The sequence below is a fragment of the Miniopterus natalensis genome, chromosome 8 (genome assembly GCF_054644295.1).
Source record: "Miniopterus natalensis isolate mMinNat1 chromosome 8, mMinNat1.hap1, whole genome shotgun sequence".
NCBI classification, from domain to species: Eukaryota; Metazoa; Chordata; class Mammalia; order Chiroptera; family Miniopteridae; genus Miniopterus; species Miniopterus natalensis.
In genome coordinates this window covers 68,091,085-68,104,721 of record NC_142088.1, presented here as the reverse complement: position 1 = coordinate 68,104,721, position 13,637 = coordinate 68,091,085, and the positions used below count along the sequence as shown (strand labels likewise).

The 13,637-nt window shown below is 37.1% G+C and overlaps 1 protein-coding gene across 5 annotated transcripts in view; it reads left to right on the top strand.

Annotated features, from left to right (window-relative positions):
- Positions 1-13,637, top strand: part of R3HDM1 (R3H domain containing 1) — a 108,934-nt gene that overhangs the window by 60,201 nt on the left and 35,096 nt on the right. For all 5 annotated transcript variants that reach the window (XM_087819879.1, XM_087819878.1, XM_087819877.1 and 2 more), the window contains one exon: positions 9,203-9,357. In XM_087819879.1, coding sequence (XP_087676005.1) covers positions 9,203-9,357 — 155 coding nt within the window. The remainder of the gene's footprint in view (positions 1-9,202; positions 9,358-13,637) is intronic.

Genomic DNA, 13,637 nt, shown 5'->3' with positions numbered 1-13,637 from the left:
CAACCAAGGTATGTGTCCTTTCCAGGAATTGAACTTGCTACCTTTTGGTATGTGTGACGACACTCCAACCAACTGAGCGATCTGGGCAAGGTTCTTTGTCATCAATTTTCGACAGTTTTAATACAATGTTCCTTGGAGAAGGCCTTTTTAGATTGAGGTCACTAAGTGTTCTGTTTGATTCTTGGATTCAAAAATCTAGCTCTTTCCATAGGCTTGAGAAGTTCTCATCCACTATTTGTTTGAATAGCTCTCCATTCTCTTCTCCCTCTCTTGTTCTTCTGGTATGCCTGTTATTCTTATATTGCTCTTTCTGGTGGAGTCCAATAGTCCTCATAGAGTTCTTTCATTTCTTTTTATGCTCAAGCCTCTGTCTCCACCCCTTTTCATCATTTCTAGATTTCTATCTTCAATATCACTAATCTTTTCTTCCATTGATCCAAAGGAAATCTATTTCCTTTGCTTGCTAGTTCAATCTTGATTTCTTTTTCTGAGCTTTTCATCTCCAGAATTTCTATTTGGTTCTTTTTTAATTTTTTTTTTTTTTAACTTGTCTTTATTGATTTCAGAGAGAGGAAAGGAGAAAGGGAGAGAGAGAGATAAAAAGGTCAATGCTGAGAGAGTCATTGATGGGCTGCCTCCTGCACACCACCTACTTGGGATGGAGCCCACAGCCTGGGCATGTGCCCTGACTGGGAATCAAACTGTGAGTTCCTGGATCATAGGTCAGTGATCAACTGCTGGGCCATGCCAGCTGCGCTGTTTGGTTCTTTTTGAAAGTTTCAGTCTCCTTGGTAAAGTACTCATTTTGTTTGTTAATTTTGTTTTCTGAGCACATTAAATTTCCTGTCTCTGTTTTCTTGCATCACATTGATTATTTTCAGAACTGCAGTCTTGGATTCTCTGTCATTTATATTACATATTTCCATATGTCTTTAAGTTTGTTTTCTGGATATTTTTCTTTTTTTTTTCCTGCCTCACTACCTTGGTTTTTCGTGGTATTTGATGGATATCTTCTCTGTCAAGGCATCTATGTATGAGTGGCATTTCTCTAGCAGGTTAATATGAAGAGGCCTTTTCTTATTTTCCAGTATGTGACTCTGAATCACAGTGTTTTATTGTTGTGATCAGACATCCATTTGTTGTTCCACCCATTCATGAATTCATTGGTTGATTCTTATATGTGCCTAGACTAGGGATCAAACCCACAACCTTGGTGTATCAAGACGACCCTTTAAGCAACTGAGCTACCCAGCCAGGGCTGAATAATAAGCTTTTTAGCTCTGAAATCCCAGTGCTGTCCTCTGTAGCCCTCAGTGTAGCTGTGCAATGTGTGGGGTTGGGGTGCACGGGGGGAACTGGCCAGCTTATTTGTTGTTTTGCCTTACTGGTAATGGTGACCTTGGACCTCCATGGGATCCCCCCTACTGCCCCAAGCCCAGGACCAGTTGCGGAATGCACCTTTAGCTTAGGGAAAAAGTAATTCGGCAGTACCAGTTCTCAGTTCTCAGTTTTGCAGGTAATGTGCTCCACAACTTGGCACAAAGGGTGATGGGAAGCGAGCTCTGGGAGGCTACTGGGGAGCGGCAGGGCTCCATGGATTTGTTTCTCTGCCTGAAATGCTTATCACCCAACAACTGCGGTCATATTCCCATGCTACCCTCCCGGGTCTCTGGGCTCAGCTGCCCTGGGACTGCTTGCACCTGCAGGAATGCCCACCTAATCTCTTTGCTCTGTCTGGCTGAAGGGAGCACCAGCTGCAACCTCTTCAGCCACAACCAGATTCCTCCCCTCTCCAGGTTGGGCCCTGCTGTGAGCTCCCAGCTGCTGAGCTGTGTCCATGGCTCATCTCAGCCCTTCTCCCTTCTCACCTTCCCCTTTGTTCGCACTTGCCCACCATTAGATGTTTCAGTGCGCAGATCTTTCAAGCGTGCTTTGCATCAAGCAAGGAATCCTTATTGAACTACAGCTGTTCAAATTGTTAGAACTTCAAGGGGAGAGACCAAGGGGACCTCTCACACCACCATTCTTCTGACGTCACTCCTGTATGTTTTTGTTTAAAGACACCTTTCTGTATGCAAAATCTTCTCACTTGTCACTGTAAGTAAACCGCCCATGCTCCTCTGTAAAGGCAACACCTTCCCTTGTGCATAAGAGCCCATCCTCTATAATCGTTATATATTTGTTATGCTTTTAGTATATATTATTTTGATTTCATTCTGTTAAGAATATTTTTTATCTTTTTAATCAGTAATCAAATATTGAGTGCCCACTTTTTTGGCTTGGCTGTGTGATAACTGATATGGGTGTTTGGGGGGTTTTTTGTTGTTTAATGTGTGTGATATTTATAACCTCACCCTTAAAAAGCACACCATATTTCAGGTTTTTTAAAATTTATCTTTTTTTTTTTTTAATATATCTTTATTGATTTCAGAGAGAGGGAAGGAGAGGGAGAGAGAGAGATAGAAACATCAATGATGAGAAAGTCATTGATCGAGCCCGCAACCTGGGCATGTGCCCGGACTGGTAATCGAACCCTGATCACCTGGATCCTAGGTTGACGCTCAACCACTGAGCCACACCCGGCCAGGCTAAAATTTATCTTTATTGTTGAAAGTATTATAGATGTCCCCTTTTTCCCCCCCACCACACATCTACTCCACCCCCAGGCGTTGCCCATATGATTGTGTCCATGAGTTATGGGTTATGCATTTATGCATATAAGTTTTTTGATTAATCTCTCCCCACCCCCGCTTTCCCCCTGAGTTTCCTCAGTCTGTTCCATGCTTCTGTGTTTCTGGGTCTGTTTTGTTCATCTCTTTATTTTGTTCATTAGATTCCACATATGAGTGAAATCATGTGATACTTGTCTTTCTCTGACTGGCTTATTTTACTTAGCATAAAACTCTCCAGTTCCTTCCATGCTTTCCCAAAGGGTAAGAGGAGATCCTCCCTTTTTATGGCTACGTAGTATTCCATGATGTAAATGTACCACAGCTTTTTTTATCCACTCATCTAGTGATGGCCACTTGGGCTTTTTCCAGCTCTTAGCTATTGTAAATTGTGCTGCTTTAAACATAGGGGTGCGTAAGTTCTCTCTGATTAGTGTTTCCGGTTTCTTAGGATATGTGGCCATGTCGTTTTTAATTTTTTGAGGAAACTCCATACTGTTTTCCATAATGGATGCACCAGTCTCCATTCCCACCTGCATTGTTACTAGCATTTTCTTTTCTCCACATCCTCGCCAGCACTTGTCCTTTGTTGATTTGTTGACAGTAGCCATTCTGGCAGGTGTGAGGTGATATCTCATTGTCGTTTTAATTTGCGTCTCTCTGATGATTAGTGACTTTGAGCATTTTTCATATGTCTCTTGGCCATTGTATGTCCTCTTTGGAGAAGTGTCTATTTAGGTCATTTGCCCTTTTTTAAAGTATACTTTTTTTTTTCTTTTTTTTTTCCGGGGAGAGGGAGAGATAGAAACATCAATGATGAGAGAGTCATTGATCGTCTGCCTCCTGCACGCCCCCTACTGGGGATCAAGCCCACAGCCCAGGTGTGTGCCCTGACCGGGAATCGAATTGTGATCTCCTAGATCATAGGTCAGTGCTCAACCGCTGGGCCACACCAGCCAGGCCCTTTGCCCATTTTTTTAATTGGATTGTCTTCCTTTTAAGTTGTATGAGTTCCTTACATGTTTTAGATATTAACCCTTTATCAGATGTGTCATTGGCAAATATGTCCTCCCATACAGTGGGCTTTCTTTTCATTTTGTTGGTGGTTTCTTTTGCTGTACAGAAGCTTTTTATTTCTATGTAGTCCCATTTGTTTATCTTTTCCTTTATTTTTCTTGCCCAGGGTGATTTATCAGCAAATATATTGCTACAAGAGATGTCTGAGATTTTGCTGCCGATGTTTTCTTCTAGTATTTTTATGCTTTCACATCTTACATTTAAGTCTTTTATCCATTTTGAGTTTATTTTTGTGTATGGTGTAAGTTGATGGTCTAGTTTCGTTTTTTTGCATGTACCTGTCCAGTTCTCCCAAGATCATTTATTGAAGAGACTGTCTTTACTCCATTATGTACTCTTGCTTCCTTTGTCAAATATTAATTGAGCATAATTGCTTGGGCCAATTTCTGGGTACTCTGTTCTGTTCCGCTGATCTATGTTGTTCTTATGCCAGTACCAGCCTGTTTTGATTACAGTGGCTTTGTAGCATAACTTGATATCTGGTATTGTGATTGCTTCAACTTTGTTCTTCTTTCTCAAGATTGCCTTGGCTATTCATGGTCTTTTTTGGCTCCATATAAACTGTTGAAGTGTTTGTTCTAGATCTGTGAAATATGCCGTTGGTATTTTAATAGGCATTGCATTGAATTTATAGATTGTTTTGAGTAGTATGGACATTTTAATGATGTTAATTCTTCTAGTCCATGAACATGGTATATTCTTCCACTTGTTTATATCTTCCTCTATTTCTTTTTTCAGTGTCCTGTAGTTTTCCAAGTATAGGTCTTTTACTTCCTTGGTTAAGTTTATTCCTAAGTATCTTAATTTTTTTGTTGCAACAGTAAATGAGGATTTTTTTCGTTTCTGCTTCTGAGAGTTCATTATTGGTGTATAAAAATGCCATCGATTTCTGGGTGTTAATTTTGTATTCTGCTACCTTGCTGAATTCATTTATTAAATCTAGTAGTTTTTTAGTGGTCTTTAGGATTTTCTATGTACAATATCACATCATCTGCAAATAATGACAGTTTTACTTTCTTCTTTCCAATTTGGATGCCTTTTGTTTTCTTCCTCTCTGACTGCTGTGGCAAGAACTTCCAGTGCTATGTTGAATAAGAGTGGTGAAAGTGACCACCCCTGTCTTGTTCCTGTTCTTATGGGAAACAGTTTTAGTTTTTGCCCATTGAGTATGATGTTGGCTATAGGTTTGTCATATATGGCCTTTATTATGTTGAGGTATGATCCCTCTATTCCCACTTTGCCGAGTGTTTTTATCAAAAATCGGTGTTGGATTTTGTTAAATGCTTTTTCTGTATCTCTTGATATGATCATGTGATTTTTGTCTTTTAGTTTGTTTATGTGATGTGTATCACATTTATCAATTTGCAAATATTGTACCAGCCGTGCATCCCTGGAATAACTCCCACTTGGTCATGATGTATGATCTTTTTAATATATTGCTGGATCCAATTTGCTAATATTTTGTTGAGGATTTTAGCATCTATGTTCATCAGGGATATTGGCCTGTAATTTTCTTTCTTTGTAATGTCTTTATCTGGTTTTGGAATTAACTTAATGCTGACTTCGTAAAAAGAGCTTGGAAGTGTGCCTTCCTCTTGGATATTCTGGAATAGTTTGAGAAGGATAGGTGCTAATTCTTCTTTGAATGTTTGGTAAAGCTCCCCTGTGAAGCCGTCCAGACCAGGGCTTTTGTGTGCTGGGAGTTTTTTGATTACTGTTCAACTTCATCAGCAGTTATCGGCCTATTCGGGTTTTCTGATTCTTCCTGACTGAGTTTTGGAAGGTTGTGTTTTTTAATATCTCCACTATCATTTAAGATCATGTTCCCATTTATTTATGCCACTTCTGAATGACATACTAATATTAATCATTTTTCTACTTTCACAGGGTTTAAAATCTAGAACTTCTGTTTCATTTTCACTGCTCTTTCACTTGTAAACTCTTTGCTTCTCTGCCAATATGCTTTTTTTTTTTTTTAATATATCTTTATTGATTTCGGAGAGAGGCAAGGAGAAGGATAGAGAGATAGAAACATCAATGATGAGAGAGTCATTGATCAGCTGCCTCCAGCACGACCCCGTCTGGGGATCGAGCCTGCAACCCGGGCTTGTGCCCTGACCAGGAATCGAACCTCGATCTCCTGGATCCTAGGCTGACTCTCAACCACTGAGCCATGCCCAGCTGGGCAGTATCCTTTATTTTCTTCTTTTTTTTTCTTCTTTTTTTCCTTTTCTTTTAATTATCACTCAAGGATATTTTTTCCATTGCTTTTCAGAGAGAGAGAGAGAGAGAAACATCGATGTGAGAGAGACATATCGATTGGTTGCCTCCTGCCTGTGCCCCCACCGGGGCCGGAGATCTAGCCTGCAACCGAGGTATGTGCCCTTGGCCGGAATCAAACCCGGGACCCTTCAGTCCGCAGGCCAACTCTCTAACCACTGAGTAAAACCGGCCAGGGCTCTTCCAGTATTCTGTTGTGCCTTATCTTCTACTTCTCACTCCATATAGCGTATCCAGCCACTCCTAACTGTTGCCTATTTCTCTTTAATTCCAAGCCCAAATATCACTACCTCATGTCAGTCAGGATTAATTTCTCCATCTTATTTTTATAAGACCCTATTTATTCTGCTACTCTGATATGGTGTCATGGTTAAGAACACCTAATTATAAAGATAGGGACCATGTCTCATCTTTATGTCACCCACCAGACACAGCTTGGACTCACAGCATCCTTTTTACTACCCTCTGGACTAGGTACTGGAGTCAGCTGTTTCAGATGTCATGATATGTTGTCACATTTTCAAAATGTGCAGGATGTGTGTGTAGATATACACATTTATGTATATACGTGTGTGTGTGTGTGTGTGTGTATCTTTATTAGTTGTCATGGATATTAATGGAAACTCTCTTGTTTTCAGGAATCTGAAGTACCACTGGAAATTCACTGATGCTAATTTTATGTCATAGTATCCACGTGACTCTACATTGCACCACTATGACATGAAATCTGCAGCTATTAAAAAGCTTTCTGTGTCAGACTTTCTTTTCATAAGAGAATTTTAGTTAGAAGGCTTCCAAGGTGAATCTTCAAAAATTAGTAAAAAAAGGTTTCATTTAAAAGTATTTTATTTAAATACTCATAACTTTAAAGTTTTCACATGGAATTTTTTCAATAACCGATTAACTATTAAATGATTTAGTTTTAAGTTTGCAGAATGCAGAGCATTTTTTTAGGGTTAGTAAATTTAGATAAAGGAAATTAGAAGCACATTTGAATATAAATTGCCATTTTTCAAAGTTTTCTTTTAAAGCAACCTATAGCTTTGAATATTGTGAATAAGCTACAAAAGTAATTTGAAAAACACTTTAAGTTTCTTAGGGGTTATTTCTTAGTCAAGGTATTTTAAGTCAGATTACATTATACTGAATCCTGCCAGCTGTCCACATTTTTCTTTTAAATTCTGGTGGACTGTAATTCTGACAAGTCCATTGTAAGAAGTTGCTTCCCCAGTCTATAAAGAACTAAGCCCAAATTCTAATGCTGCAGTATATGCATGCGTGCGTGCGTGTGTGTGTGTTTTCAGATGTGGTGTTTCCAACACAAGAAAACATGTTATATTCGCATCCCATTTTCACTCTGGCTCTTCATTTTCCTAGGGGTGAAAGTGTGTTGGTGTATTTTTTACAGTGTTTGGTATTTAGGGTATGAATTTGAAATACTTGTCATTTGATAAACTGAAAATAGGGTTGAATGTTAATTATTACACTAAAGAGCAAGAAAGAAGTTTTCTTCTGCTCGTCCTTTATCTGCCTACAAGTTTAAGTATTATAGGAAATTCACAGGGAGAAAGGTTTAAGAAACAGCATATGATCAATCACTTACTACAGATAAGGACTAGAATATACATTTTTTTGTACAAAGTTAGATTGGTGAAAAGAAATATGTCCCAAAAGCACTGTTGCTGTAGAAATAGTATCATTTTCCAAAACCCTTCACTATTAAAGGATTGACTATAACTGGAGTTTTAGTTTGTTGTTAATATGTTGCTTGGTTACCAGATATACTTTGTATTTTCATCTTTAGGGAAGGTTAATGCTTAATTTTATTCAGTTATTTAGTCATTGAGTAGAATCGCCAAGGCTTCTGGTTAACTATAGTGATACTGTTGTCTACAGTCAATACATGAGATGGGAGCTTTGCCATTTCTGTTGCTTTAGGGATTAATAAGAATGAAAATGAAAACTGATATTTGGAAGATAGTAAAATATATTATGATATTATCAGAGAAATCATGTCACTGACCTCTAGTTATGGAAGTTTGTATACACAATGCCATAATTTGGGTCATCTTTGTAGAAACTTTTAAATATCCTGAAGCTGGAAGGTTAGTTATTTATTTTTATCTGGTTTCTTTGCCTTTTCCTTTTCTTTTTTTTTTTTTTTTTACAAAGAATTTGTTGTAGCTTCTATAATTTACACAAGTCTTAAACTAATTGGTTTACCTAAAGGAATCCTCTTCGGATCAGGAGACAAAATACAATTCATATTCACTAGTCAAAAACTTATCATTGCTGATTCTTATTTAAATAACTGATAAATTCACTCAATAAAAAGTAAACTTTTACTCTTAACTGACTACTTACACTGCCAACAGCTCCTTCAGCTTAGGGGACAGTGGTCCTCTACCTTTTGATTTACAGCTTCTGGCAGATTAATCTCTTTAAGCATCTATTTCTCTGTTTAAGTGACCTTAATACAATAAGGAAGTCATCTAAAAAATATTACTACATAACTCCCTTTGCTTGTGCCCTTGACCCATCCCTAATACAGGAATTGATATCTTAGTGTGATTTTTTTTTTTTTTTTTTCCTTTCTTTCTAACATATAACCATTCTGTAAAATTCTTTCCCTTTCCCCTTATGTTGGCCTCCAGAAAAGCCAGCTTCATGGACATGCAACCTCTGCAGTTACACAGGATGCCATGCTTGGGGCAATGTTCTATTATTACCAGTTCGAAATTCTCAATAATATTTTAGAAAGGTGCTCTGCATTTTGGGTGTTGTTGGGTTTTTTTTTTTGCATTGGGCCTCACAAATTTAGCTAGTCCTGGTCCCTAGAAACTAGTTGTCATAATAGATTTTAATACATACTAAATAGTAATTGTCTGTGTAAACCAAGTCTGTGACCCTATAAATTTCCCCAACTGCAAAGGAAAACTTTATACACAAATTTTATTTGAATGTATTTTAAGGGAGAAAAAGTATAGCTGACTTGGGTTACCTATGTAGTAAACCTTTTAAATGTTAGCTTTCATAATAGAGGGTTGTTTGAGATTTGCTGGTTAAAACAAAATTCTGTCATTTTAGAACACAAATTACTTGCTTAAAGTACAAAAACATCCTACAAGATGAAATAAATTCAAAGCAGGATTTAACTCGTTGTGCCATTATTACAGGTTATCAAGTTATGCCCAACCAGCAGCAAAACTACCAAGGAATAGTTGGAATTCAGCAACCCCCGAGTCAGTGCCTCATTGGTGGCCAACCTAACAGCATTGGAAATCAGATTCAAGGAGTGGTCATCCCTTACCCTTCAGTGCCATCATATCAGGTACACTACCACTCACCTCCTTCGGGTAGAGATGATTTTGAATAAACAAAATGTATAGCTACAATGTATCACCTCTCTTAATATAGGGATAATGCTCTGTAATATATAACTTTATAGTCTTAACATATAGTCTTAGTTTTATTAGTCATAACAGTTTGTTTTATCCTCATTTTATAGCTTTATTCATTTCACTTCATTAATTTTGAGAAGAAATATATGAACCACTTTGATACTGATGAATAAATTTTTCCTGACATTGACTGTGTTTCCAACTATATAAATATATAAGCAAGTGTCTTATCCTATAATTCAGCCTTTTAGAAAGTCTCTTTTGAGAAGAGAGTGGAATGGCGGGGGGAAATAGCGATGGAAGCAGATATTTGAAACAGAGTACAGACTGTCTATCAATATTTATAAAATAGAGGAAATTGTGCAATTGCCCATGGTGGAACTGATTTTTCCCCCACCTCAATCCCAAATGGAATGACATGTATTAAAAATGACATGGATTTTAATTTATAGCTCAGAAGTAGAAATACCTATTGTTTCATAAATAATAGTCATAATAATATAATATTTATTACATAATGACTAATGTAATAATAATAGTTATATTTTTTAGTATAATATGCTACATTGTATCTCCGTTCATCTTTCTGGAATAACTTGCAAGTGGGTTTGTTTTATTAACCTTATGGTTTTCCATAACTGAGTCTAATGTTAAGAAATCCAAAGATCATTTTCATTCATCTCCACAAGGTAAAAACAACCTAGTTGAGAAGGTAAATGCATTTGTATGTTATCTAAACATAACTAAACAAATTTGTGATAGTATACAGTCTGGTAACTGATGAATCATGAAATACAGCCATGAACAGATTAGGGACTTAATACAGAAGTCTCCTGGGAAAATATAAACCTTAAACTATCTCTTAAAATATTAGGCATAAATTGGTTAGGAAGACATTCTGGGGATAGAGAAGTATATGAGCAAGAGTGCTAGCATATTTCATTTAATTCCATAAAATTGAAATGTAAAATGTGGAATTGTCAAGGACTGTTGAGCACTAAAGAGTATGTCTAGTTTTGAAGCCCCCTAATTATAGAAAGCAACTAAGGAAAAATAGAAAAGATACATTATGACACTAGAAATTTTTTTAAACATATTTTTATTGATTTTAGAGGGAGAGGGAAAGAGAAACACTGATGTGAGAGAGAAACATTAATTGGCTGCTTCCCACACACATCCCAACTGGGATCCGAACCCACAACCCAGGCATGTGCCCTGACCAGGAATCAAACGGGCAACTTTTTGGTGCATGGAATGATGCTCAGCCAACTGAGCCACACCAGCCAGGGCACGAAACTAGATTTTGCGTCTTTCTTTTCTCACATTTTCCATGCTTTTTATTTTGTATCCTCTGTGCATGAGCCTTGGGTTACGAGACTGCTCATCCCTACTTTCTTCATAGCTAGAGATTCAACAGGATCATTACCACACCAGGATCTCTCCCTTCTAATCCAGTACATTGAGCATCTATTAGATAAGATGCCCAAGGCACTATGTAAGTATGACTTGCCCTTGACCTTTAGTGGCTCACAGTCTAGTGCAAGAAATAGAATTTTTAAATAAAGTACAACCTTGTTGGTGTAATTTTGTGAAATGGAGCTAGATTTTAAAAAATGCTTCAGAGCTAAAACAATTATTTCTCTGACATACTTTTTTACAAGCTATAAATTATTTTCCCTTGGTATTTCATATAATCTTCACACTGGATGAATGATTGTGAGAAGTGTTGCTCTGATGAGCGATGAAGGACAGCATCTTTATACTTCCTTCTACATTTAGTAGATGAGCTGGGTGGTAATAAAGTTACCTAAAAAATAAGCCAGAGCCCAGCCGGGCGTGGCTCAGCGGTTGAGCGTCGACCTAGGATCCAGGAGATCAGGGTTCGATTCCCAGTCAGGGCACATGCCCGGGTTGTGGGCTCGATCAGTGACTCTCTCATCATTGATGTTTCTATCTATCTATCTCTCCCTCTCCTCTCCTCTCTCTGAAGTCAATAAAGATATATTTAAAAAAAAAACAACCAGAAAAGTCATCTGTCCTCATAGAGTGTATTCTGTGGCTGTGTGTTCTCAATTACTGTTCTCTCTTTTTTGTTACTTCAGTTTTTTTCTTTACCACTAGTTACAGATTTATTCCATAGCTTAAATCATCTAGATTTGAGCTGTGTCAGTTTTCCTTAATCTGCCCTGTGTATGTATTACTTAGATACAATCAGAAATAATAATCTCAGAATATTAACACTGCCTCCGTAGACAAAAAGACTGAAATATATTGTGTTATACAGAGTTGGGCACATCAAACCAGTAACTTTCTCTTTGCAATGATTGAGCCAAATTGAAAGTAATTAAGAGATTACTGTGTATTTTGAAAGGACCAGTTATATTTCAAAAACATGCTGTGTAGCCAAGACTTAGAAGTTAATCATTAATTTATAAATCACTGAGCCCAGGTATAGAGAACAGCACAAACTGAGGCTCTGGAACCAGATGCCATGGGTTCAAATCCTGACTTCCCTACTTACTAGCTATGCAGCCTTGGGCAAGTTACTTAATCTCAGTTTCCACATCTCTAAAACAGGGATTATAAAAGTATCTTATTAGGGTTGTTAGGAAGACTTAATGTGGTAATACACAAAGCATTTGGAATAGAACCTGAACATGGTAGTAAGTACTCAGTATTGTTAACTTTCATTGTCGTCACTGTTACTAATATTGCTATCATTGCTGCTACTATTGCTAACATCATCATCATATCATCAAAAGCTTTTATATTGGCTTTATTTACCAAAATCACTCTAATCCGACTGTAATGTTGTGGCATATTTTTAAATTAAGAACCCATTATGCCTAGGTAGTTTCTATTTTAGAAGCTATAGAAATTAGGGAATTGAAGTACAGAATCGAAGAATCTATTACGTTCATGTGGTTTTTATGTAGTTAATATAGAAAACAGAGAATTGAAAGATCCACTGTTCACCAAATGCCTACTGTGCTAGAACCTGTAAATGGATATTGTAATAAAGATAGTACCTCCCCTGAGATGGAGGTGGCATCCCTTTTTTTTTTTAGATAAGCAACTGTTACCTCAGAATAGTAAAGTCATTTACATGATGTCATGTAGATAGCAAAGTGATAAAGCTGATACCACATCTAGATATCTTATGCTCCGAGGCTCACACTCCTTCTGATCCAGTGTATCTCGCTGGTGCCCTACCTGAGTGTTAGTTAGCTCTACCAGAAGTTAACTGCATTACTCTTTCCATATCAAATGGTCATCCTTATTAGAAAGTGTTTTGTTTTTAATAACTTTTACTTAGGGACATGAGTCTTATTCTTTTTTTTAAATAATCTAATGCATCTAGCTTACTGTACAATTGATAAATGCTAGTGAAAAACAACAGCTATCAAAAAAGAACATAAAGTGGTAGTGTTATGGCTAACTTGTCAGGACAGCCTATTGGCAGTTTTAGCTTATTCCTAACTGGTTGTACAATAAAACCTCGATATAACAGACTAATTCAGGCAAGCGGCTGTCCGTTAAAGCTGAAAGTCCATTTTATAATAAACTAGATTTTCCTAATGCATGTTTTTAAAAATGACAAATTATTTTACCTCTTTTTACTTATGTAGACATATTTGTGTAATTAAAATTAAGTATGTATGAAAGGTTTAATTTCACAGAAAATTTTTCTTATATGTATGACAGTAATTTTAAATTTATACTAAATAGGTCTAGTAAATGTGTGCATTCACCAGTCACCAAGAGTAAACAAATGCACATGGATGGGGTGTGGCTTCGCACGTGTGGGAGCATGGTGAGGTGGGGCAACAGGCATTGAAACTGCTACAGAAAGTCAGGACGAGACAACAGAACCTATTACCTCGTGCAGTATGGTGTGATCACATGCTAATCATTGGCTGAACATTGTTTACAAGCAGTGACTCTTGGGTTTAAATATGTAGACTATAGCTGTAGATATGTAATATTTATGTCAGGGAAATTACTACAGTGTTTTTTCCAACATATGGCCTATTTGCTAAAATTTGTCAAAAATAACAGTGAATTAATAACAAAAAGTAACCTGTTAATTTAATTGTAAATCTTGGTTAAAGGCATTTTAAAATTAACAGGGTGTTAATTTTCACATATGACATGCAGACTGGAAATTTTGTCCATTAAATCCAAAGTTTGTTAAATCAAGGTTCACAAA